General features: G+C 39.2%; 1 protein-coding gene across 3 annotated transcripts in view; it reads left to right on the top strand.

Moving 5' to 3' along the window:
* PCDH19 (protocadherin 19) overlaps positions 1 to 26,490 on the top strand; it is a 105,542-nt gene that overhangs the window by 45,370 nt on the left and 33,682 nt on the right. For 2 of the 3 annotated variants that reach the window (XM_082377035.1, XM_082377036.1), the window contains 2 exons: positions 11,168 to 11,226; positions 18,420 to 18,592. In XM_082377035.1, the coding sequence (XP_082233161.1) occupies positions 11,168 to 11,226; positions 18,420 to 18,592 (232 nt within the window). The remainder of the gene's footprint in view (positions 1 to 11,167; positions 11,227 to 18,419; positions 18,593 to 26,490) is intronic. The other variant, XM_082377034.1, reaches the window with a different exon arrangement.

The following is a 26,490-nucleotide window of genomic DNA, read 5'->3' as shown; positions in this document are numbered from 1 at the left end:
AAGCAACCTAAGTGTCCACCGACAGATGAATGGATAAAGAAGATGTGGCACATATGTACAATGGAATATTACTCAGCCATAAAAAGAAATGAAATTGAGTTATTTGTAGTGAGGTGGATGGACCAAGAGTCTGTCATACAGAGTGAAGTAAGCCAGAAAGAGAAAAACAAATACCATATGCTAACACATATATATGGAATCTAAAAAAAAAAAATGGTCATGAAGAACCTAGGGGCAAGACAGGAATAAAGACACAGGTGTAGAGAATGGACTTGAGGTCACAGGGAGGGGGAAGGGTAAGCTGTGACAAAGTGAGAGAGTGGCATGGACATATATACACTACCAAAATAGAGAGCTAGTGGGAAGCAGCCGCATAGCACAGGGAGATCAGCTCTGTGCTTTGTGACCACCTAGAGAGGTGGGATAGGGAGGGTGGGAGGGAGGGAGATGCAAGAGGGAGGCGATATGGGAACATATGTATATGTATAACTGATCCACTTTGTTATAAAGCAGAAACTAACACACCATTGTAAAGCAGTTATACTCCAATAAAAATGTTAAAAAAAAGAAACCAATGCAGCCAAAATAAATACATAAATAAATAAATTTATTAAAAAAAAAAAAGAGTATTTGAAAGACGGGCCAGGAGAAAGCTGGGGAGGGAGGACAGTAAGAACTGTATGGAGAAAGCAACATAGAAGTTACTTGTACAGGTTGAGTGGTAGGACTCCCAGGCACAGTACAGTGTTATGTTTCTGACAGCATTAAGTTTTTTTTTTTTTTGACAGTTAAGTTTGGAATTGTTCCTGGTTTTTGCTGCTGGGAGTCTGATGGGAGAGGGAGGGTGAGGTGTTCCCCCTCATTATTTCTTAATCTTCCTGCAGGAGGAAATTGCTCTAGTTGTGTTCACTGCCCTTGAACCTGTCATGTTCAAGCAGGCTAGGGTATTTTTTTTTTCTCCCAAATAGTACATCCAGTCAGCCAGTCTTAATTACTTCTGTTTCATTGCATTCCTCAGAATCCTAATGAGGTGTGGCCTAGTGGTGTGAGCGCAGGACCTGCAGTGAGAAATCTTGAATTCTAGTTGCAGATGTGACACTGCTCCTCTCTAGCAGAGGGCAAGTCTCTTAACCTGTTTTGTCCTGCTGTTAATGGGGTTACTAATATTTATTTAGCTTATAGTAGCAGGAGAATTAACTAGTTAATGTTGGTTGAAAGGGAAAAAAAGAAAAAAAAAAGAAAAAAGGGCAAGTTTTTGTGTATCGTGTTCATTTCCAAATGCTAATTCTTTCAGGATGATATTGACAGGAGGCACCTGCTCTGTTGCACTTATCAAGCACCTCCTGGAAGTCTTGCTGGATGGATGAGAAGCAAAATTCTGTGCTATGAGCTCTATAGAAAATGTAGCTACCTTCAAGCCCAGTTTCTAACTTGGGTGTCTGTTTTCTGCCCACCTAAGAATATTCCTCTATCTTATGGTTTCTCAAAGGTTAAGTACATTTTTTTCTCTCTCCTGAAACCCTTTTTAAACTTTCTGAAGTTCTTTGTGATAAAAGGTTCCATATACATACAAGGTGCTTTAGTAATTGTTGTTCTGTTGGTGCATTGCATAACTACATTACAGATTTCTGATACTCTGACAATTTCAAACTGCTCATAATATTAGCCACTTTTCAAGGTGTAATTATGGATTTACTGTGCATGGTTGCCAGCACTCTTATGTCAGATAGTAGCCTTTTGATTAATCTCTGTTTACAAAATCAGGTCAATTTCCAGCCTACCCTCACCACCCCCACCCTGGCATAAAACGAGAAGTTCTGTTAGGATTTGGGAGGACGGGTCGGGGTTTTGAAAGAATGAGTAAACATTTCCATTACTTCCTTGAATCAGTCCTCTTCCTATTGCTTCTCATTGATGCTTCATGAGGTGATGCCAAAGTGTAAGCTCTGTCTTGTCTCCAACACTGATTTGCTGCAATGCTTGTTTAAGTCACTAGAAATTGGAGGTTACTGTGGATTTCCTTCAGTGCCTAATAATTTCGACAAAACCCAATGCCCTTTATTTAAACTCCAGTCATAATTAGAGGGTTGCCAATGTTAAGCAACCGATGGAGTCTGATTTTGAGAAATGTTTATTGTGCCTCATTAAATTTGAAATTAGTACTTAAGATCAGAAATAAATAATCTGTTTATATTTTGGTAGTGGATGCGGTGTGTGCACACCCTTTCCTCTATGCATCCCAGTGAACTGAGACACCCCTGTGTTTGCCATGGTGGTAATCAAAATAGCTACACCAAAAGAGAACTATGGAGGATTTCATTGATGACAAACAAGAAAATGATCTATTGAGTTGCATCTGACTAGAAAACATTAATATTAGAAGCTAACACATTCACTATTTCTAAGATGGTGTATAACTCGGTTGTTTTTTGTCAGCATGATCACACATTACTGGCTTGAGCAACAAGCCGGTACAAGGGAAATGAATTTAGAATGATATGCCAAAGGCTGTTACTCCTTCACTCTTAAATAAGCTTGTGGAGACAACTGGGTTGTAAGTGATGTATAATATAAATAATGAGATTGGGGCTGGAACTGGATTTGGGGGTGTTGTTTTGGCCCACAGGCACAGGGCCACCCACTGCTTTCCCTCCAAATATTCTGAAAGTTTTTCAGCTGACAAGGCTTGCTCAATAGAAATTGTACTCTGCAGGCAGTCAGGGCTCTGTAGCTGCTAAGTAGTAGAGAATTGAGACCAATGAAATAGAATTTAGCAGAAATGGACCAGCTCAGAGTGCTGGACCTTCTCTAAGCCAGGAGGGCTCAAAGATAGGCTGGATTCAGGAGAGCTCATACTGTGGATCCGTGGGCCATTGCTTGTGGGATGTCTTATATTGGTTTCTTACTGTCAGTTAGACCAGCTTTACCAAATCATAGCTTCTGAAGTTGAAGCTACCCCGTAAGTCATCGCTAGTCATCTTAGGTCACCTTGTAAAGATGGTTGTAAATGCCTCTAAAGGACAATTGAAATGGTCACCAAGGTTGCAGGGAAGAAAGTGGCTCATTCCTGGATCCTTCGGGCTATGTGACTGGGTCCTCCATCTAGGTCTGGAGAACTATCTCCAGTTAGTGTGTGCCAAATTTTTCTTTTGTCTATCTGCTACACTATACTCTCCTGACCCACTCATTGAAAGTAGCCAAGAAAGTCATTCAGAGAAAAATAGGTATAAAGCAGGCTAATCACTTCCCTGATGTTTCCATCTTGTGTTTGCTTTCCATCTCAGTAGTGGGTAATGCCAAGAACAGTGTTCCTGGGGATTTTTCTTGTTTCTGTGACTTCTTCTAGCTGAGTCAGTATTTAACGCGGCTGTAGCACTTAACCTGTGTGTTTGTTTTCTTGGCTGTTTAAGGGGGGGAGTAACAATTGGCACCTGCTTGTAAAGTACTTTAATATTTGGGGATGAAAGGCACTCTGAGCCTGCAAAATAGCTTTAATGTGTTGTAGTTACATATTTGGGGATGGTGATTGGACTTCAGGGTTTGTTCCATTGGTGAATGTGGTTGATAGCTATTTACTTCTCAGGTTGAATTTCGTTTATGTGGGATGAGATAGTATGACTCATGTGATTGGGTTAGTCATTTTATTTAAACTACTTGTATCCACACCGAAGTCTTGTTGATTTTGCATTCCTGTGTAGAATAGGTATTAACTGGTTCCTCAGAGCTTTTTATAAGCAGATATTATTTTAAAGTGCACTGTGCCCCACAGAGGACTTGGAAAAGGGTCCCAGAGCCTTATTCAGAAGCCTGTTCTTATTTATATAATGGGATGGTGCTTAGCCTGGTCATTTAGTAGGCTCTTTGCCTCTGAATTGCATGGATTCCCGAAGAAAGCTGCTAGGTTTCTCAAGGAGGCCTTTGTAGTAAAATTTGCACTGGGTTGCTCTTCTAAAGTCACAACTTTGACCCAATAAAAGATGAGGGTGGAGAAAAGTGATTTCCCTATGCTGCCTTTGTCACCTCTAGGTAGTCTGACCACATCAATGGTGCCAGTAGAATTTTAGCAGTGATGACAAAAGGCCACCAAGAGGGGAACTCTTTCAACTTAACTTGGATGTTAACCAAATGGGCTGTGTTTCCCACTGATAGCCCTGTCCTGAAAGCCATTGGAATCCTAGAGTTCCCTTCCACATGCAGAAAAGTAGCTGCCACGCTGTCAATCTGTGGCTCAGAAGTCTACAGATAAGGCAAAGCCTTATCTTATCACAGAAATTTTATCTACCCCTGGTTTGGAAACAGTATCATGTGTCACTACTGCCATTCCCAGAGATATGGCAGGACTGATGGATGATGGGCAGGAAGCACCTAACTGTGGCATCTTATCCTTGGCAGTTATATCCAGACTACTGTGTATTTATAAGGTCATAGTTGAGAGTGAGGACAGAGAACAAACTGTAACTACAGAAGACAGTGGGCAGAATGGATACTTTCTGAAGAAACAAGACCACCTTGGCCTAATAGAATTGGTCACCTGCTTTTACTGCAACGAGAAGCTTCATTCTAAACCTCTTCCATTTCTTCTCTGGTCTTTCATTGATGGATTCATTACATGAGTACTTGCTAAGTGTCCAGCATTGTGGCAGTGACACTTCAAATGAAAGCTTCCAATCCAGTTGGACGATGAACTGACATGCTACACACTGAAGTAATCATAGAACCTGAGGAAATGCATAACTACATCACAAAGTCTGTACACTAAGTGCTGAGAACATGCTAAGCTATGTGGGATGATCAGGGATGTAGACATATTAGAAATGAAGGAAATGAGATATGAGGGAAGTAGAGGACTTGTGTTGGATGACTGCTTAGCTAAAGATTTAATTTAGATTTAGTGCTAAATGTAACAGGGAACCACTGAAAGGGTTCTTTGAGGCCTTGAAAAGAGAAATGCTGTGATGAAAATAGTGGGTGAGGAAGATTATCCACATAACGTTTTGCAAAATGGGCTCGAGGAAAAGGCAAATGGAATTGAAGAAGTAGTGGCACAAGGTGATGAAAGCTGTTGAAGTAGAGCCAAAAGGACATATACACATGCTATTTCTAAGAACTTCTTAAGTTTTATAACTCATTTGATAGGAGAGGGATGTGGTTTGTATTTGTGATATGGGTTTGTACATGTAACAAATATAAAGGCCAAATCCTCCTTTGTGCATCACCTACTACCATCAAGACATTAGGATGCTACTTAGTTCCGTAGAGTTGCAGTGTAACTCTCAAAGTTGCACTCCATAGCCTGTGTACAAGTATATGCCTGTGTCTGCAGGTGTATGTGTCTCTGTGTGTGTGTGTGTTTCATGTTTTTCTGAATGGCTGACATTTTAACCATCCCCAGCAAGAGGTCTATCAATTTGTGACCTCCTTACCGGTACAGCCTATATCTTTATTTTCATCCTCAGGGTTTGGTGCATGTATTTTGAATGGATGAATGAATAAATGAATCAGTGCATGAACAAGACCCATTTTGTTTTAGAATCCTACAATTTGAGGGGGCTCGAAGGGAACATTGGCATCATTTGGGTTATTCTCTTCATTCCCTAGATAGATAAATTAAGGCTTCAAGAGGGATCAAGTGATTTATTCAAGGCCATCAATGAGTCAGTGACAAACATGAGGAGGGAATTCAGGTCACCCCACTACACCACCTTGCTTACTATAGTCAAACTGCGTGTGTGTGTGTGTGCGCGCGCACGTGTGCGCACATGTGTGTGCATGAGAATTAGTGCTGGTGTGTCCATAGGCATGGCTAGTGGAAGTTTATTTAGCTTGTTTTCCAGTTCAGGGTAAATATGAGCTTTCTAGTGATGGCAGCTCTGGGGATGGTGCCTTTTATTCCATCTTTACTAATTCCTCCTCCAGCTTTTGTTGTCTGGATGGATGTCTTTGAATATACATTCTAACTGGAGGCATGTTGGCTTTATTTTTATATAGAATTCACATTTTAACTTTTATGTGTTGAGGATAGTAAGGAGGAAAAAGCCATTTGTCAATTCATTTTCTAAAAACGCCTTTGTGAGGAGATGCTATTTGAATATCTAAAGCAGCAATCGCTTTTAGAAAAAGGTTATGCGTCTTATCATTATTGATCAAGAACCAGAATTTAAAAATCATTTTGCTGTGCATCTGATTTAGGATTCCAGTTTTCCTATTTGTATTGATAAGATGACTGAGTGAAAAATTAAAAAAAAATTAGTTAGCAGATCGCAGTTATAATGCTTTTCAGTTTGATGGGACTTTTAAAGTGTAATTTAAAATGGCTGTTCATTTTCAGATGAAAACCTTAAGGTTTGATGAATCTCTGTTTTCGTCTCAGCATCTGTAACCTTTTTAAACTTTGTAGCATGACCTGGGGATTTGTGCCGCTGGGCAAATATTCTAGTCCTGGATATCTGCATTTATTGGGCTTGTTTCTCCTTAGGGCTGAAGTCTCTCCTGGCGATAAATGTGGTGCTGAGAGAGTCGCAGTCACTCTTCCAGAGACTAGGGCACAACTCAGTGAACTGTGAAAGTAATGCAAAATGACAATTAAAGTAGGGCATTCTGGTACCTTGGGGGCCTGACAAAGTGGAAGTATTTGACTTCAGATGTGCCAGACTCATTAACATAATAACATATTACCCACCCCAAAGTCTCTCTAGAAGCCTCCCATATCCAGAAAGGAGCTGCGAATAGAAAGTAGTTAGCAAAGAAGGCTCCTGAGCAGGTAAAAAAACAAACAACAACAAAACCCAAAACATTGCACAGAAGTCCCTATAGTAAAGATCACGTCATTTCCCTCTTAGAAAAACATCTCAGCTCTCTACCCAGAACTTAACTCTCATTTTCTAGACTGCTCTAACAAATATAATTATATAGTTTCCAAGACAGCAGAGTGGAAATATCAAACTTGAAATGGAAGAGTGTTTTATAGCAAGTTGGTGGGAGACATATGTTAAAAATTAAAGGCAAGAATTCAAAAAACACAATGCTTTGGGGTCAGTGAGTGTACAGGCAAAACCTGCACGGTACAGTGATTTATGTTTAGAAAGTTTCTTCTAAGGAACCAATAAGGAACTGTGTGATAACTTTCAAAAAGAAGGCAGAATGGGTAGGATTTTAAATCAAAGTTTTAGTCCTTAGAGGAGAAAGCACTAAGCTATCTAAAAAACTCTGCTATCCAGAAGTATTTATTCTTTAGGTTTTCAGAAAATTAAGATTGTATTAAACCTAAACAAAGTGAGAAGTATGCCCTCAGTGAATCCTAGGATAAGGAATTCTAATTAGAGAAGGGATTTGGGAGAAATATATTAAATGATAGGAAAGTGACTCTTATTTACCACTGAGACAGAAAATAAGTTTGCTCTAGACCCATTTTTTTTTCTAATGTCAAAATTTAGGTTTTTCAGAAACAAATATTCTTGTCTCTTTGTTGTGTTCCTGTGCTAACTTGGCTGTATCATTAGAGATGGGGACATTTCCTAGTGAAATTAATGTGACATTTAGAGAAAATTTCCCCTCTCAAATGTTTCATGTTATTTGCCATTTAGAATACTTAGAGAGGGGATTGGAATAATGTCAAGCAAATTTTGATTAAATAAGGCTAACCAGGAGCCAATACATTCATGCAAAAAAGAAAAGCTCTTCTATTATTTCTTAAAAAGTGTTTTTCTGTTGTCATTCTTTATCTTCTATTGAGATCACCTTGGCAGATAATCTGACAAAAGAGATCCATCTTCTAAACAGCTGGGCTTGCCTTAGAAAACACAGCACATCAGGTCAAAGCCTGTGGCCCGTCTTTTGCTCAGGAGAGTTCTCCACTCTGGATGTCTGTTAGAATTACCTGGGAAGCTTTAAAAAAAAATACCAATGCCTGGGCCCCATTCCATGCCAATTACCTCAGAATCTCTTGGAGTGGGACCTTCACAACAGTATTTTTTAAAAAAATTCCCTAGTTGATTCTAATGTGCAGTTAGGGCTGAGAATCACCAGCTTAAGGCATGCAAACTATTCATTAAGAAAAGATTATTTCCTTCTTCAGGGTGGTCTGAGTCGCATTGTTTGCTCTACCTGAAGTGTGAAAAAAATTTACTCTTTCAATGCACAGGAGTTGGGTTTGAGCACACGCCTTGAATCAGTACGAGCAAGAACACTTGATGTTAGTATACCCTGACCCATAAAAGGCCATCTATGGCCAGTTAGCTCAGTTGTTTGGATTATAGTTCTAATGAGGCCAGAATAGTATATCCTACCCAATTAGAATGATTCTGTTGCATACATTGTTTCCATAACGCTAACCAAGCTGCCTCACAAAGAAACCTGAGACTAATTAAAGAGGCAAAAGACAATGGATGACTCAGCATAGTTCCATCCATTATGGGAAAATCAGTTCTAGTAATCTGCCTCATCAACAGTACTTCTAATTGCATGAGGATGCAGCATGGGCCATCTGTCCGATATGGTTGGTGCTGGTTTGGGGAATGGAATATTTACATTTGAAGGCCAGGACCCACGAGAATGGGAGGGGGGTTTACTCTTTTAGACTAGGAAAAAGGAGAAAGATAGGAAGGTGATAAGCTTCAATGATACTCTCCTACCTACAGTGGCAGATCATGGCTGGCTTTTCTGCCCAGGTTAACCCATCTGTATATCACAGCAAGGGAAAGAGAATTGTTAAGCTTTCCATAAGCAAGCCTTTTAGACTTGTGTCTTCTTTTAACTCAGTGCCTGTGAGTGGGAATCCTCAAGGTGAGATATATTATTCCATTAGGACCAAGAAGTAGTAGTCACCAGGGATAAATTTGTATGGTTTTGCTTATTTGCTCAAACAGAGTTCTGGCACCATGCCTGGAGGTCACATCTCCACAGGGCTCTATATTTGATGCACAGTGCACACAGATTGGACACCCTCATATGCAAGTCTATGTAAAATATTCTACTTGAAAACTGGCTTCTTTAACATGACAACATCTTGGGATGTTGCTCATGCTTTCCCTGCAAAGCCAGTATCCTCCTTTCTTTTACATCTGTTTCTCTATTAACTTTCTTGAAAAAATGATTTAGGAAGTTTGGAGGCTGAGATGGACTGTATACACGTTACTCTTTTATTGCCCGAATGTGGTCAAATCCCTGATCCTACTCACGGATCCAGGTTCTGTAGAAAGCAGAGGATAAGGGTTTCCATCATTCCCACCATGAGTCATGATAAATGCACTTGAAATTCCCCTTTGGATTTGTGTTCTATTATGCCTATTTTATAGAGGAGGAAAATGAGACACGTAGAAATTAAGTAATTTGTCCCAGGTTGTACAAACTAATAATTAAACTCCTGAGTGCTTAATCAATTCCCTGTTTTATTTGGATAGAATGCTTTTTGGGGGGCGGTTAGGAGATTTCCATTTACTAAATTATATATTGTACTGAATATCATAGAAGAGCACATTTACCTAACACCATTTTTGCATTTTATGTTGGTATAAAAATCAGTTCAAGAAGTGCTTGTTGGTTGACTGACTGATGGACAACCTCTTCCAGCATTGTATTCCCCATGCACCTTCAAGTTTGCTTCCTCCTTCTGTAATTATGTTTGCAACAATTTCAGCCTCCGTTTTCTTACGAACAAATTAGAAATGAACTGACCCTTTTGATTTTCACTATCCCAATCCATTCCTTCCAACAGCACAAAAACTTACTGTGGTTTTCATTAAAGGGGATTTTATCCTCTAGATAAAAGCAGTGTGGGTGGATATTATACAGCTTATCTTCAAATAAGGGGCATGTGGAGGGCACGGGCATGCCTGAGTAAGTACAGGGTAGTGATGGGATTTAGTTTTCTTCTCCATACGTTCTTCCTTCTTTCTCTCACCTACTCGCCACCCCTATCCCCACTTACTCTAGATACTTAGGGTCCCTATCCTGACTATTGGCTGTTTGGTGCTCATGTGGTAGTTAGATCTGCTATCACCTGTCCTGTTTTCCCCTCTACCAAATTCTGAGCTCCTTGAAACGTAAAGCTGCATCTAAGAGCCTAGCGCAGCTAATGTGAGACACGTAGTCATCGGAAAGGAATGTACTATTTTGTTAGCTCGACAGCTATTGTGTTTCCTTTCCCAGGCACTTTCAGTTGAAGTGATTTCAGAAGGCCCTAAGGAATGGTAAGAATGGTGAGAATTTCTGGTAGACTGGCAGGAGAGCGGAGGAGATGTGTTTGGGCATTTTCCAGTTTATACAATGGTTCAAGGAGAGTAGTACTTTAGTGTTGGAGGTAAGATCCACTTTACTGGACTTTCAGTTACTTCAGTGTTGACTTTTCCCTGTGTTCCCCCTTCTAAGGCTGCCCCCCCTTCAATCCACCCCCAACCTCTGGATGCTCATCAGCTGTTATCCCATCTCTTTCATCTGGCAGGTATTCTGCATTTGCTTTTGTAAAACCATTGCTCAGGCAGTCTGCTGTAACCAGATTAGACAGTGGTGTTTTAATGATAGGAACTTGCTATGATAGGTTTGCTTGCAAACTTCATGTTTCACATGAAAGGCTTTGGCACCCCCTGTGGACTGCCCTTCATCCTGTTTTAGGCATAATACTTGTTTGCCTTTATGTCTGTGATAAAACGAAGGCCTTCCTATATAACCAGTGCTGAGCAAAATGTCTTAAAACAAAGGGAAGTGCAGTTTAAATCCACAGTGATTACCTTGCTTGCATTTCCATATCTATGGAATACATATTTTAACATGTTAATTATCTACTACTAATAAAAATACCTTTGAACTTCCAGTCAATTTGATGGGCACAGAATTGTGTCCACTGGGGAATGGGAAGCAATTAGTTTCTGTAAAGATTTTGGGTCATGCTGTATCCTCCCTAAGTGGTTGCATGGTCGGTAGCCAGGCATATTCTAGGGGATGTTTGTGTCAAGTTCATCTTCATCTGCCTGGGAGAGCTGCCTCCACAGAGCCCCCAGGGCCCCAAGGAGGTGGCAGGCATTCGTCAGGCTGTTGCACCACTATGGCCTTGGTTTCTGATTCATTCATTACCTCTTGCCCAGTAGAAAAATTCCTCCTAAGTAGGAGAGTTTAGCTCTTTTCATGAATCATCTCTGTAACCTTTTTAATCTTTTTTTTTCCCCCACTGCAGACTGAAAACTATTCTTTTGACTCCAACTACGTGAACAGCCGAGCCCATTTAATCAAAAGGTATGTTGGTTTGCTTGCCTATTTCTACAACTAAGCTTGACTGAATATAAAAAGCAAAAAGATTAAATATTTTTAATGGTGCCGTTTTCAGATTTTGAAATGAAAATGCCTATCTGTTTATTGTAGAAAATTAGGAAAATTCAGAAAAGCGTTAAAAAAAACTAAGTAAAAATCACTGGTAATTCCGCCACCCAGAATCACTGTTGGCATTTTATCATGTTTCTTTACATAACTGTATACAGAAATAATTGACAAAATAAAATTGGGGTCATATTAAAATACAGTTTCATGTGATGATTAAGAAATCTAATATTAAAATTTTCTCCTGTGGAACTTCTAGAGAATTTCAGCATGGCTGTTATTTTGACAACTTTGAAATCATTTTAAGGCTATTTTAATGACAGATAAACTAATTCCTTATCTTTAAAAAACTTTATAGATGAGAGAGGGAAAGAAAAGATATTTGCCTAATTCAATAAATCTTGAAATAGAAGTATTTCAAATGAAGCGTTCAAAGTTGAGATTTGTGTGAATGGTTGGTCATAACTCAGTTATCCATGGAACCACAGTGTATGTGAATACAGAGCTGCATACTGCCAAGGAAGATTTCTATCTGGTGTGGTGGGCACCAAGGTGCCCAAGGCAGGCAAGGCAAGGGGTTCAGGGAGTCCTCTAAGGAGAGAACTTGTGCAGAAAAATTGGTACTGACCATTCAGATGATGCCTTTATTACTGTTTGATGCAAATATCCTCTTGAATGGTCCAGTGGTTATTCTGCAGCTAAAATTGAACTCTGTGTGTGATTGTTAAAATAATAGAAATGAAATAGAGAAGCAAGCAGGGTATGTTAGAGCTGCAGTAGAGATCTGAAAACTCTATTATTTGCTGGCTCTAATTCCATAAATTTACATCACCAGAGGTGTAGGATTCGAGGAATAAACTAGTTTGTTGTACAAACAACTTTAATTCGGATCTAATTTAATTCACGATGCTGCAGTAACCCCTGAAAACATGCTAGGTTTATCTGTATCGGTCTGGAATCGCTTGTGACCTTAAGTGTCGATCGTTAATTATCTGAAAATGGATAGCCCAGTATTAACAGTCATAGCATTGTTTGGAAGTTTTTGAGGGGTTGGGAGGAATCCATTTTGAATATTTCCTTGGCCCACAGAATAAAAACAAAAGGGGAGGAATTCAAAATTATCCGACTGATTTATTAGGAGGGAAAAAGCCCTCTTTTTTGTGTACTTATTAGAGTAACCACAGCAGAAATTTGCTTTCTTTCTGCTTCAGAACTGTTATTTCATAGCTCCTTTTTTAAACTTCTGGTAAAAACAGTGACTTACCTTATCCTCATTGATCCCTTGGGCTAGCTCTGGGTACCTGAGAATTCTACGACCAGGTTAAACTCATAGCATAAGCCGGATTTTCATAGCATGGCAGAAAGCTAAGACTCCTGGGGACCCTCACCGTCTTAGGTCAGACCTGAATATCCAATGCACAAGGCAAACTGATGAGATGAAAACTTATGTTCGAACATTTAGCTTTCGGGACACATGTATTTCCACAGCAGCTTTGGGACTCACTCGAACTTCTGATTTTGATTAATTACTTTATTTGTTTTTGTTTGCAAACATGGACACACAAAAGGCACAACCTGGACTCAATAGGATCTCAGTGGAAAAATCTCCTGATGTTGCCTGAAATCAAAGATAGTGGCTTTTTACCAGGGACAACCTTGATTAAGAGGAAACATCTGAAAGCTCAGGGACACAGGCATTTTTGCCAGGTTCTGTTTTTGGAACCCTGAGGGCTTTAGAAAACCACAAAGGCCTTGGAATTTATAGGATCAATTGAATTTAGACAAAGCACAATACCTGGAAAGACACAGGGAATCTTGTGTGCTATGCTTTTTGGGGGGGACTAACGATTTTAAATGTAAAATGTGTGGAAAATGTTGAGAGTAGTGACTAGGTGATAAAACCACACAAACCATGTTCAAATAGCTCACAGTGATGTTTGAAAGGCGTTTCGCTGTATGTGGTTTCTTGAGGATCCATTTACATGCATGGAAAAAGCTCCTGGCCAGGACATTCTGAATCTGATTATCAGTTTTAATTTTATTATCAAGTCCTTGTTTCTTTAAATGCCAATCCAATTTCAGGCCAACTTTGAGAACTTCTTTTCCTATCCATCTTTTCTTCCTCTATTCACTTTCTACCCATCCAAGGATGCTTCTTGGATCCTTCTTTTTGGCATTCTCCAGCAGCTGTTAACTGTCTTACACTCAGACTTCTTTTTCTCTCTCTAATCTGTCTACCTAAGGTAAACCAAAGGAAAGCCAGAGGGCAAGGGGTTTCTCCTAGCACAAATCAAGGTTGAGAAGGGTGAAGAGTAGATCTGGAAGGGTAACGGAAGATATATGGCACATTCGCCCATAATCTTCTGCACTGAGTAATCTAGCGATATATTTCTGTAGTTTTTTTTTTTCTTTTTTTCAGAACGTCACCTGTAACCTGCAGGTATACCCAAGATTTATGTCAGAGTCCAGATTAACAAGCCAAGACAGTTAGGATTTTTTTCTGGATGGATTTCCTTCCTGCTATGTTTGTTTCCTTGCTGTCGTCTCAGAGCAAGGAAAGCCAGCAGTGCTACTTTGCCCCTGCTGCAACACTTTCCTCGTGCCAGTTTTCTGTGCTGCTGTCTGATACCCGCTTCTGCAGTGCTTTTTGAGCAATATCAAGCAGTGCATGTGGCTATAGCTCAAAGAAAATAAAACAGAAAATGAACATGGTACTGAAGCAGTGTGGGGAAAAAAGTGAACATTGGCTCCTAAACCATGCATAGTGCTTTCCTTTTCCACCCAAATTGTCCTGGGGTTTTGCAGCACCTGGTATGGTACCTCGTCTATAACAAATGCTGGTACATGTTTATTGAAGGAATGGAGGAAAAAAGTTGAAAAAAACACCTCAGCATTTTTCCATTGAAAACTAGCATTAAATGTTTCTTTAAACCTGCAATTTCTGGCCTTTTATGTGCATTAGAATCTCCTGGGAGGCTTGTTAAATGCAGAGTCTCTAGCTCCATCCCTGGAGAATCTCCAGTTTTCATGGGTTCCCAAGGTGATTGTGATACAGGTGGTCCAGGAACCACTCTGGGATCTTCCTTATGTTTCTTAAATATAGTTTCCCTTCTCTTTTGACTTTCACTCTTTTCTCATTCTCAGAAGGCATTTCCTGGGTATGTGGTGTGACCTACTAGGAAGATAAGACCTGTTTCCTTTCAGATTTTTCTGTCTTTTGGAAAGATTTCTAATATTTTAAAGGGTAAATACGGGTCAGAATGTTATTAACGTTCATTCACCAAGAATTTTCTGAGTAATTATTGTGTGCAGAATCTTGTTCTAAGTTTTCTCAGACAAACTTGTCCCTCTCTTGGCCACCAGAGCAAGTAATAGAAACATTTGTATTTGCAATACCATTGCAAAAAGAACCCTAATTTATTGTCCCACAAAAGTTGGTTTACAAGTCGTTCATCTCCCAAGAAGTACACAGGTAATAAAGCAAGTGGAATCAGCATTTTTTAGGCCTGGCATAAATTGTTATTTGTTTTGGGTGAGTGGCCAGTTACCAGGCTGTTTTACAATTTGCAGCATCTTGCTTACTGTCTTAAACTGCCTTACAGAAATCCATTCATTAAGCCACTAAATGTCCTTACAGGATGAGAGAGAAAAAGTGGTACTTAGACAGTAAGTGGTACTTAGTTTGTCAGATGGGCAAACTGAGCTTTAAACAAGTTAACTATTCTAAGGTTTGGGGGAGGGGGTTAATACTCCTTGCCTTTTCTTTAGAGAATATATGACTTATTCTCACCTTACCAGTCCCTTAAGTCCTAGTAGCCAATTCTTCACTATCTTATTATTTCTCTTCTTTCTACCTAAAAAACCAAAAGCTCCAAGGTGGTTTATAATATTTAGATGCATATAAAAACGATGATCAAAAATTTAAAAGACAGATCCAAAACCAATTACAAGAAGCTAAATAGAGATCCCTGGCATGTAACTCACTGCAATTAAACATTATATTTTCCTTGAAGCTTTTGAGAAGCCAAGACAGAAAGGTAAGTATACAGAGCGTGTCATTCTCATTTTTCAATAAAGGAAGGATACACATTTGACAGGAGAATTTTTTTCCTGTCCCTGAATTTTAGAAGAAATTAACATAGTGGACAATGTCTGACTATAGTTTATAGAAGATATAGAAACATTCTTTATATATACATTTCCTATGTCAATCCTATAAAAAAACTATGGACATAATATTTAATTGTAACTCAATGAAAGCATTACCATATATGGGAGTAATGATCATATTAAACAATAACCATTTACTGAGCATTTGTGTATACCTGGTACTTCATGTGAACTATCTCATTGTGTCCTCAAAGTGGCCTCTTGAAAGAGGTTTTAGCAAATGAATTTTATTATTTTATTTTTTTAGGTTTTTTCTTTTTTTCTTTTTCTTTCTTTCTTTTTTATTTTTTTTTAAATAGGAGTATAGTTGATTAACAATGATGTACTTAGTTCCCCGACAAGGGATTGAACCTGGGCCCTTGGCAGTGAAAGTGTGGAATCCTAACCACTGGACCGCCAGGGAGTTCCCAGCAAATGCATTTTACAGACAAGGAAGTCTAGGCACAAAGACATTAGCTATCAGGCCCAGGTTCCCATAGATGAAGTGGCAGATTATGGGTTATCACTTGTTCTAATGACTCCAAGTTCAGTGCTCTTTCCACTACAATCAGGAAATCTAATATGCTACAGGAAAAGAGTTTAAAGAACCTAGAGCAGTGGTTCTCACCCGGGAGTGATTTGGCAATGTCTGGAGACATCTTTGGTTGTAACTTCTGGGAAGGGCACTACTGGCATCTAGTGGGTAGAGGCCAGGGATGCTGCTAAATATCCTACAATGCACAGGACACCCCCCGCTCCCCAACCCACAACAAAGAATTATGCAGCCCAAAATATCAATGGTGCCGAGGTTGAGAACCTTGCTCTAAGGAATGGTTAATTGCATTGTCCTTATTCTACACCCCTCACCATCGTATATCTCAAGCAAGTTTTAGCAACTGCTGAAATGCAGTCAATTCAGGGTTGAATTCTGTGGTTTAAGGTAACAATTTTGCATTGTGGATTAAAGAAATTTTCACATGCTTCAGATAGCAGAAATGCAGGTCAAAAAATTATTTGTTATAAAAATGTAGGAACCAGTAATACCATCCAGGCAGGTTTCCTTTCTCCTGAGGTGCAGGGGTGCATGTGGGCAGGACCAGATTTTTTTTCTAAAAAACAAACTTTGAATCTGTTCATGCTGTGCGATTAGTATTTACAGGAAGCCTCCAAATCTGTGCCATAAAACTAGAGGTGGTGACACACTTTAAAGCATGTGTTTCCATTTGGTCTTAATGACCATAAAAGACTCATAAGATGATTGATTTTTGAATAGAACCGCATCCTGGTGGGTCCACAGGGCTGAGTAGCTGCATGACATAATTTGGAGGAGCTGAGTGAGTTGGCCTATTGAGTGATTTTAGTTTTAATACAGTTGATGCTCAGTTATTCTTTCTGAAAATAATTAGCAAACAGGTCAATGCTTCACCCCCTTCTGCCCTTCATTTTCTGACAATTATGGCTTTCCAGTTACTGCCCTTTTGATCTTTTCCTTTTCATATTCAGGGCAGCAAGCATTCTACATCTAGGTTGGTCATATGTTAAAAATCTGCTGTGATTTCCTTTTGACCAAGTGTGGAGAATGACAATGTAGCCATTGTGTCCATGGCATAGCTCTTCATCGTATGTACTGAATGTTCTTATCAAAGCTTCAGAGAGCCAGGCCTGTGGATGTTCAAGGTTGAGCAGATCAAGCGAGTTTGCAGTGTCATCTCCACAGGGCTCCCTTTTCAGAGGTAGGGTAGGTCTGTTGGGACTTGTCCTAATTCACAAGCGTGCCACTCTCCCTTGTTGAGACAACAACACATTTTCTTGAGTATGCCTTTGCAGCTTCCTCACTGACTAGGGAATGGATTCCCCATTCACTAGGTATTTCAGATGCATAATTTATGGTCCATGGTGGAGCACAGCTGCAGATCCTGTCAGGACATACAAAGTATTAGAAATAGCAGATGGGGCCTCTATGGATGTACCTAATGTATTGTTCTCTATTTCGTGAGAAATGGTGTGGGGTTTTTGGGTAGTATGCTTAGTGCATTGAATGGTGGATTGATTTAATAGGTGCAAGAAAAATTTACACACAAAGTCTTGAGCTGCAAGTTGCCATGTTCTTAGCATAGCTACACTCACAGTTTCCTTAGAGTTCACTCTCTGGTTCTCACTTTTGTCTTACTTTCCATGCATGAAGGCTCTCTTCTTCTCAGCTCCTACCTCTCCTCTTTTTCTTTGACTCTGTCCCTCAACCTTTCTCAGTTAAAACTGACCTGAGTTCTCTGATCCTGATAACCCTTTCTATTTGAATTGCATTACCTCAATTTCTGCCACTTTCATTTTCACAGTTGGTTAGTAGATATCTTTGGAGAGGTAGTATACATAGTGTTTAAGGGTCCAGGCTCTGCAGCTAGACTGCCTGGGTTTGGTCTTAGATCTGCTAACATTTTAACCAGCTGTGTGACCTTGGACAAGTTATTTAACTTCCGTATGCCTCTCTTTTTTTCACCTGTAAATGTGAATATTAATAGCACCTGTCTCTTATAGAGTTGTGATTATTAAAATAGTTAACTCATGTCAAGCACTTAGAACAGTGCCTCATGCACAGTAATCCCTCAGTAAACATTAGCTGTTATTATTTTAATTTGATTGTATAAGAAGAGAAAAAAACCTTCTGAAATGATGATATTTTTTGCAGGTGGTTGTTTCAGAGTTGTAGCTTCTTCCGCCTCACCCGTAGCGATGCACTGAAGATAAGTGAATGAAAGTATTAGCTGCATCAGCATCCAGTAGTGGGAACCTCTCTACAATGTTAAGTTCCGTGATCTTTAAACAGAAATTTCTCTTCCTCCTGCCCTGTTGGACAATCCAGTTGCTGTTGGCCTCACCACAGAGCTGACATCATCCTGGCTCTGAAAGATTTTTAAAAATCAGATCTATCACAGTTATAAATTATCATTCTTTCTTTAACCCAGCAGCTCCACCTTCAAGGACTTAGAGGGCAACAGCCTGAAGGATAGCGGCCATGAGGAGAGCGACCAGACTGACAGTGAGCATGATGTCCAGCGAAGCCTGTATTGTGACACTGCTGTCAATGATGTGCTGAACACCAGTGTGACCTCCATGGGATCTCAGATGCCTGATCATGGTAAGGGCTGATCGGCTGTAAGTTGCAACCATAGATTCCAAAGAACCCAGGATGTTTGGAGGCTCACTGCATTACTTTACTGTAATGAGTGTATTTTCCTACAGGGTTTTGAGATGTCCTGACACCTGTCCAGACTCTTCTTCACCCTCCCTGAGTGGATCCCCTATGATCATATAATGTTCAGGCATTTAAAAAGCTAACTACCTATACATATTGCATACATACTCATCAATCATAACTGCACTGCACACATAGGAAATTAGCAGATGCCTTCTCACTAGGAATAAATGCCTCTTTTTGCTTTAGTACATGAATTGGACTGATCAGTTGAGTTGCAGAGAACACAGCACTTATGACACCAAAGGGGTGAGTTTTATTTCCATATCAAGTTGGTTAACTTTACCCAGAAAGAGACCCTGTTCTCTGACCACAGATTGCGTACTCTTTACTGAGGAGAGAGTACAAAACTTCCCATTTTGTCTATGGGGCTGTGATGCGAAATCCCATTGATTTTTTTTTAAAGTATTTGTTATTTATTTATTTATGACTGTGTTGGGTATTCGTTTCTGTGTGAGGGCTTTCTCTAGTTGTGGCAAGCGGGGGCCACTCTTCATCACAGTGCGCGGGCCTCTCACTATCGCGGCCTCTCTTCTTGCGGAGCACAGGCTCCAGACGCACAGGCTCAGTAATTGTGGCTCACGGGCCCAGCTGCTCCGCGGCATGTGGGATCTTCCCAGACTAGGGCTTGAACCCATGTTCCCTGCATTGGCAGGCAGATTCTCAACCACTGCGCCACCAGGGAAGCATGCCATTGCATCCCAATGCATGCCATTGGTCATAGGAGAGACCAGGGTAAGAAAACATGGCTGACTTAATGTAACATTCTGTGCATGTCAAAAATGCCTCAAAGCACATGTCAGGAACGGCATCCTCATGTATGAAGAAGAGTCTATTTTTGGGAACTCAGCCACACATGCTTTAGCAAGAGGAGCCAAGCATAAACCAGGCTATAAAAACATTAGCAGAGTTCAGCTAAGGCAGAATGTTCAGACGGACTTGGGCACAAATGTCATTTTCAATGTTTTACTGATGCAAACATGCTAGGCAAACAGCCTGTCTTTTTCAATTAAGAACTATGAATTCAGCTTGGTGTTTAGGCTCAGTGAAGGTTCAGAATGCTTGGCTATGTCTTGAGAGAAGCTAGACGCAAGCTCAGCTGGAAGCCCCACTGCTAAAAGACTTAAAGATGAGAAAAAATATGGTGATTATGTGCTGGTCTTCAGCTGTTTCATTTCACTGTAAACATCATTAAATGCTTTTGTTTTGGTCTTGTAAATGAATCCAAAGGAAAAAAAAATGTACGATCCACAAAATAAAATGTTTTCTATGGAGAAAAAGTTTGTCACTGTAGATTCTATTAAATTGTTTAATCCATCCCCTCCCCAGCAGATCCAAGTGTCAAAGTCTATAATATATATGTCACTACCGATTGTGCACTGCTGCCTTCTCTCATTGGTGAGTGGTGCCATCCGCAGAGATAATATACTTTCTGGGTGACCTTACTAAGACTAAAGATGAAAAAATTAAACATGTATATAACTGAAACAGAGGCTATTTGATTCTCAGAGGATTAGCAGCGTGTCACAGGATACAGACTGATATGTATCATTTACTAGTCTTGTGTCTCAAAGAAATGCTTTTTCATTTGTATCAGAAAGGGTTTTAGTTAGATGCTCTCTAAAATGAAATGACTCCAGGAAAAGCAATAGTCATAATTGATTCTCACTTTGTGCCTGGCTAGAACAACATCTGTTTTAGTTTTTTGTCACATGTCTGTAGGAAAATAGTACCAGTGGACTGCAGCTAATTTTTCTGAGGGAGTGTTTCTTACAAAAGGGATGTATTGTGTATAGATACTGTAGACTTGTAATAATGAGATTCTAAAGCAAATGTGTGGCATTATCCCAAGACTCTCCTATGTTTAAGATGGGGACTACGCACACACACACACAAACACACACACGCACACAATTTTTTGCTCTTCTGTTTTGGCAACACTTTTACATTTTGTTTCTCAATATTCGATTCTTATCTATGTATCTTCATTTTTTCCATTATTCTAGCAGTGGCTAAACCTTGAACCAACCCTCGGGTTTGTTCTTTTCAATTTGGTTGAATCATAAAAGTTTAGTTACAAAGGGAATTCAGGCCTTGTTTACATCTCTGGCTCTACCTTATGATATCCCAGTACTACTGAGCTTTCCATAATGGTACTTAATTGTATCCCCAATCAACTCTAGGCTAGCCACATAGGTGGTGTCACCAGTTTACTTGGGTTGAATATTGCTACCTCAAACAATAGCAATGATTCAAAAATTAACGTTTTCTAGCATTTTCTCAAACTTGGATTCATATAATAAATGTTTTTCATTTTATCCTAAGGCATAGTGGTTGAAAGACAATCACTGACTGATTGCATTTTGATTGCCCCAACCAAACACATCTGTGAGCTGGGTCAGGGTGGAGATATGATGGAATGGCAGGAATCTTTTCTTTCTGGATTATTATCAATCCTGGTATCACTCTTGACAAGCCTAAAACCAGGTCAGTGGGTTGATGAACTGGCTGAGCTGAATTTCCTGGTTGCCAGGTGACTGAATTACATTTATCATCTGCAGTGCCTTTGAATTAATATGTCTCAGCTTGTCCCCCATACTGTAGCTCTTCTCATGGCTTCCCAGAAAAGAAGGTGATGGAACATTCTTTATCCTGTACTTCTACTGGCATATGGCACTTTTTTGCAATGCTATCTCTCTATAGCTCTCAGCGTGCCTTGAGAGCAAGTAAGTGTTATCACTCAGCAGATTTTACCACCTGATCTGGTTCCTGATGTGATTTGGTGCTGAGCTGGGGAGTCGCACTCAAATGTTTTAACCATTGTTTTCCCTGCCTGAATTTGAGTTATTTGGTAAAATTACCACCTTCTGGCAGGGACAAAAATTTCTTCCTATGCAACTTCTGCAGGCAATCTCTAAGAAGAATAGCCAAAAAGTAGGGTGGTCAGAGATGCCAGAGGCTCATGGGTTTGTTGCACAATTGGGGGTTTCACTGGGCTTGAATCTCTTCCTATCAGGGTTATTTTTGGATTGAATAGTGCTGGGTTAAGAGGCTTTTGTCTCCTTGCTTCTTTGCATGCCCATTTGTGATGACTTGGATATCCCATTATGCATACTCAAATGTGTAGTCCTGATATGAAATTAGAGTTTATAGGTTCATGTCTTAGAACCGTACATACTAGTCCCAAGCCCAACTAATTTGTTTCAAATCACACTCAATCTCTTACCTTATGATTTTAATTATTGATTATAAATTCATCAGCTGAAAAGATGACTCTAATTGCTCTAATATGCACCTAATTTGGAGTTCACTACAACACTGAATTGGTTTCCCTCCCATGCTAATTGATACCAAATGGAAGCAACATACAGAAATTTGTGATAACATCTAGCTGATTTTGACATCTAAAATCACCAATATGCAATATAATGATTGCTTTATTTCTGGGAGTGTAGGTTCTTCTGCATTTTCCTAAACTTGTTTATTTGCTAGTTTCATCACCTGAATATCATTTAACATGTTTGTTGTGTAAAACATGGATTTGAAGAACTTGATCTGTGCCTAATGTAACCACTGTTGCAAATTAGCCATGAAAATATTCTGTAGACTGCATACTATGCATATTCTAGTTTCAACCACAGGTGTATTAAGACGTTTACACTTTCAGCACTCTACCAACAATGTGTAATTTAATTTCCTCTAGGCTTTTAATGAAATTATGATTCAGTGACTGAACATCCTTTCCTTATCCTCTTACCTATCCCCCGACTCACCTCTCACCTCACTAAATTTCCAAACACTCATTTCAATTAATCTCTTAGCAAAATAGGGAGTTCTCAATGGAGACTATTTTGTGACATTGCAAAGCAGTGTGCTGCTGGGCTCCAGAAATGGTAGCATGAACCAGATGTTCATAGAGTAATTGAAAATTCCATTTTATCAGGATAGCATTTGCTGTCAAAAAGTTTTATCTTTACTTCAACAAAGAGGTTGATTAGCTCCCCCTGGACCCTAATTAGCATCTTTCAGGCTAGATATACTGTTTTGCAATTCATGTGGTTATTTCTCCCCTGGTTTTGCTCATATAGAATCTTTAAAAGATGTCTTTAGCCTCTTGAAAATATACCAGGTAAAATGTTTAATTACTTGAACACAGTAATGTATATGTATACAGTGTTTCTATATATATGACTTGCAGGTTTTTTTCATCTTGCCTCAGGTATACAGCATTCTAACCAGACAGGAACAATCCATGCATAGATATATATTATTCATTCAGCAATATTTTGAGTGCCCACTATATGTCTGGCTCTGGGAATGTGTCAACTACTTCTGTTATTGACTGTGAAAGTTATCTTTTTAGCTTTGCTTATCCGGGTTTTACTGGGGTGACCAAGGTCAGCTCAATGATGAAATGAATAATTCTTTCTGATTTTAGAAATCATCATAAGAATAGAGCCTGGGACTAATAAAAACCTTATTAATATTGTGCCAATAAAGCAAAAGAAACAATAAAAGAAGACTTACAGTCAAGATCTTATTTTTAGTAAGAGTATCACGGAAGATTCTTCCTCGATGTTCTAATTTGAACAGTGTCACAATGTTAAACATTTTCTTTTTAAATCCATCTACTCTGAGATTGAACTTCCTGCTTACTTTTAGTTACTGTCATTGTAAGATGGTTGGTTTAATCTCTGACATGCCCAGTTACCTTGCTGGTTAAGAGGTACTCAGTGATACTCAATACCCAGTCTCCCTTTCATTCTGACATCCAGGACCTTTATCCATTCTCAGTCTCAGCAATGGCTGGGTAGGTGGGAAGAGAAGTGACAGGTGGATGCTTTTGTTTATTTCAACTACATTGCTGCACCAGATAATTGGACTCCTTCCAAAGCATTATTTACATTTTATTGGCAAGGTGGCTGCTAGAATAAAACGTTGTCCTTAACTAATGGAAACATCCATGCTCTTAGCAGTTGTTTACTAGCATTATTTTGGCCTGGGCCTTTTGGTCAGAGAATTCTTTTAGGACAGCTCTGTTCATCTGCTTTGAAATAAAAGCACTATTCCTTTTCTTAATATAATAATGTTTTCCTGATCTACTTGGAACTTTTAGTTGTCTCATAGTCATTGTCTATTTTAAAATTTATTATTATTAATAATTACCTGTAGTATGGGATTCATTACTCATCACGAGAATAAATGCCAAGGGCTTTCTTTACTGGTTGACACTAAGAATTTCTATATTTCTGAGCACTCGGAAAGCATTGGAGGATGGAGGCTATATAAAGGGAGCACACTGAACAATTAAGGGTTTCATTCTCTAGGAGTTTATGACCCAATAGCACAAATGGTCCAGTATGGAATAGACTGCAGAGGATCAGTGAAGAAATTAATTAAGATTATTTGAGCTGGAAAGCAAAGTGCATTTCAAAAGACAGTTTGGTGTAATGGGATCCCTTTGGAGGAATAGTGGAAGCCAGGCCCCGACATAGTATGCAAGATAAAATTATGCTCTGTGTGGGTGATTTGCTAGGTGAATTTTTTTCCAATTGCTTCATGATGAAGCAAGTTCTATAGGCCATGATAAGTAGGGACACTGCCAATAGGACAACAGATGAGAAGCAAATCAAGTTGTTGTATAGGGCTAGATCATATGGTTGATTCACATACTCAAAAAGTCCATTGAAATATCAAGATCATTATTTTCTTTGGGTCTCTCAATCTATTTAACATTATTTCTGTCCTATCATAAGATGGTTAAGGACCATAAATAAACTCCATCAGGATGGGAAAACATGAATCTGAACTTTCTGTTTAAATATTTATGAAGTATTTTTTCTGTAATCTTCCCTTTAACCCTTTTATTATGAAATAAATATGAAGAATTGAGTCATAATTTAAAAAGTAATTTCAAGAATACCAAAATCATGTATTATTCCTTTATTGCACTATAGGCAAAATACTTGTGAGATGGCTTTCCTTTCTTACTGTAGATGCTTTTTGTCATCCAGGATCAGGTCTTTGCCCCAGGTATTTTTGGTCTCTGTCTTCACCAGATGGCTCATTGCCTGTTTGTTCATTTTGGGCTAAGGAAAGCTAATTTGACACATCCACTTTTGAAATGTGGCTTGACAAGAAAGTCTTTTCAATTTCTATTCCTACCCCAAGGCTTACCCCCAATAAAACTTCAGCCATGGAAAAATCACCAGGCACCAAATTGAAAAAGGTTTGAACTGGCCTTTAGAGCCATCAGAAAAGTTACTTTTTAGAGACTTACACACAGCTTAAAGTGGGTAGACAAAACAGATGCTTTTGCAGTTGGGCAGAATGGAACCCCCTCCCCGCCAACTAGTTATTCTGCCATGCAGAGAGAATACAAAGCAGTTCCCCACGGCTTCTCGTAAAGAGATTATCAGTGAGATACCAGTCTCTAGAGTTGTTCTGGAGCAAATCCTTTGGGACTAGACATTTGTGTGCAAGTGACAGAGTCAGAAGGGTGTTGTGGGATTTTAGGTTTTATGCTGAACACTGGACTTCACCCCAAAACGTGCACCCCAAAGATCTACTCTTGTAGTTAGAGGAATAGGTGAGATGGTAGGTAGCAGAGGTGATTTGAAAGGCACTGAATTCAGAAGGGGCCAAAGGAGTTTGTCATAAAATGAACTCTGGGTGAATTCATTCAAAGTTTTGTCTCATTGAGGTGGCCTCATGAGAGACACTTTGTCTTTTGTGGGTTCTTTGTTATCAGAAATAATAATTCTACTCCATTATTCTTCACAACGGTGTAGACAACAAACTTGTAAACTGTTAAATCTGAAATAATAGGCAACACCATCTTATTGTTAGTTCTTTTAAATCTTAATAATATCCATTTTCATGGCAAATGAGACACTTTATGTTCCTGTCTTAGTTGAACGGGGAGATTTTCGGTTTGGAAGAAGTTAAAACCTTAAAAACACATTCACCTCCCCCTACCCCAGTTAGCTAAGCCTTAGATTCTTTCTAATTTGTGGTTTAGTAACTAGACTCTAAGTCATGCAGGAGTGCAACTGTAATCTACTTTAAAATAAAAGCATAACCTATTATATTGCTTCCCTTTTGATAGATATCTGTAAACAAACACTGCTATAATCACCTGGAGAAACTTGGTGACCTTAGTTGATTACAGCAAGGCAGCTTCCCAGCCATGAGTTTGCAAATTCAAATCCAGTGTCAGAGATACATTTTTCCAATGTGTGGCCGCTTTCGCCACTTCTAAGCTCATATAGTCACTCCTTTCTGTCCTTAGGTTGGATAATAACAGATGTTTGACCACTTGCTTTCTTCCCTCCTCTTTCACCCTGTGGAGTTTCCAACCTGTGTGAACAATAGAATCTTTCCTTTTTAATACGTGTAAAAGGGGGAAAAGAGGAGTGGTAGAGGTTCCAAGATACTCAAACTGGTCAAACTGTTCTAAGACATCACCACCTGCTGCTTTTAATCATTAATGAGGTTGTCAGTTGCTCTAATCTGGGAGGTGAACCAAAAGAACGGTTTTGATTTTAATTTAATTTAAAAATCAGCTTATTGGAAAAAAAATGCCTCCAGCTTGTAAGAGTCAGGTTGCCCACTGTTGATAAACTAAAGTAAGTCAGATGCAGAAGCTGAACCATGATTCATATGCAAATGTGAACTATTTTAAATTTGGGGAACTATTATTATTATCATCACTAGCTAGAAAATTTAGTCCTTTTAATTCAAGGACCCATTTTATTGCAGAGACATGCTTCATATAAATA

The sequence above is a fragment of the Balaenoptera borealis genome (genome assembly GCF_965194805.1).
Source record: "Balaenoptera borealis genome assembly, chromosome: X".
NCBI lineage: Eukaryota > Metazoa > Chordata > Mammalia > Artiodactyla > Balaenopteridae > Balaenoptera > Balaenoptera borealis.
This window is presented reverse-complemented; position numbering and strand designations above follow the sequence as displayed.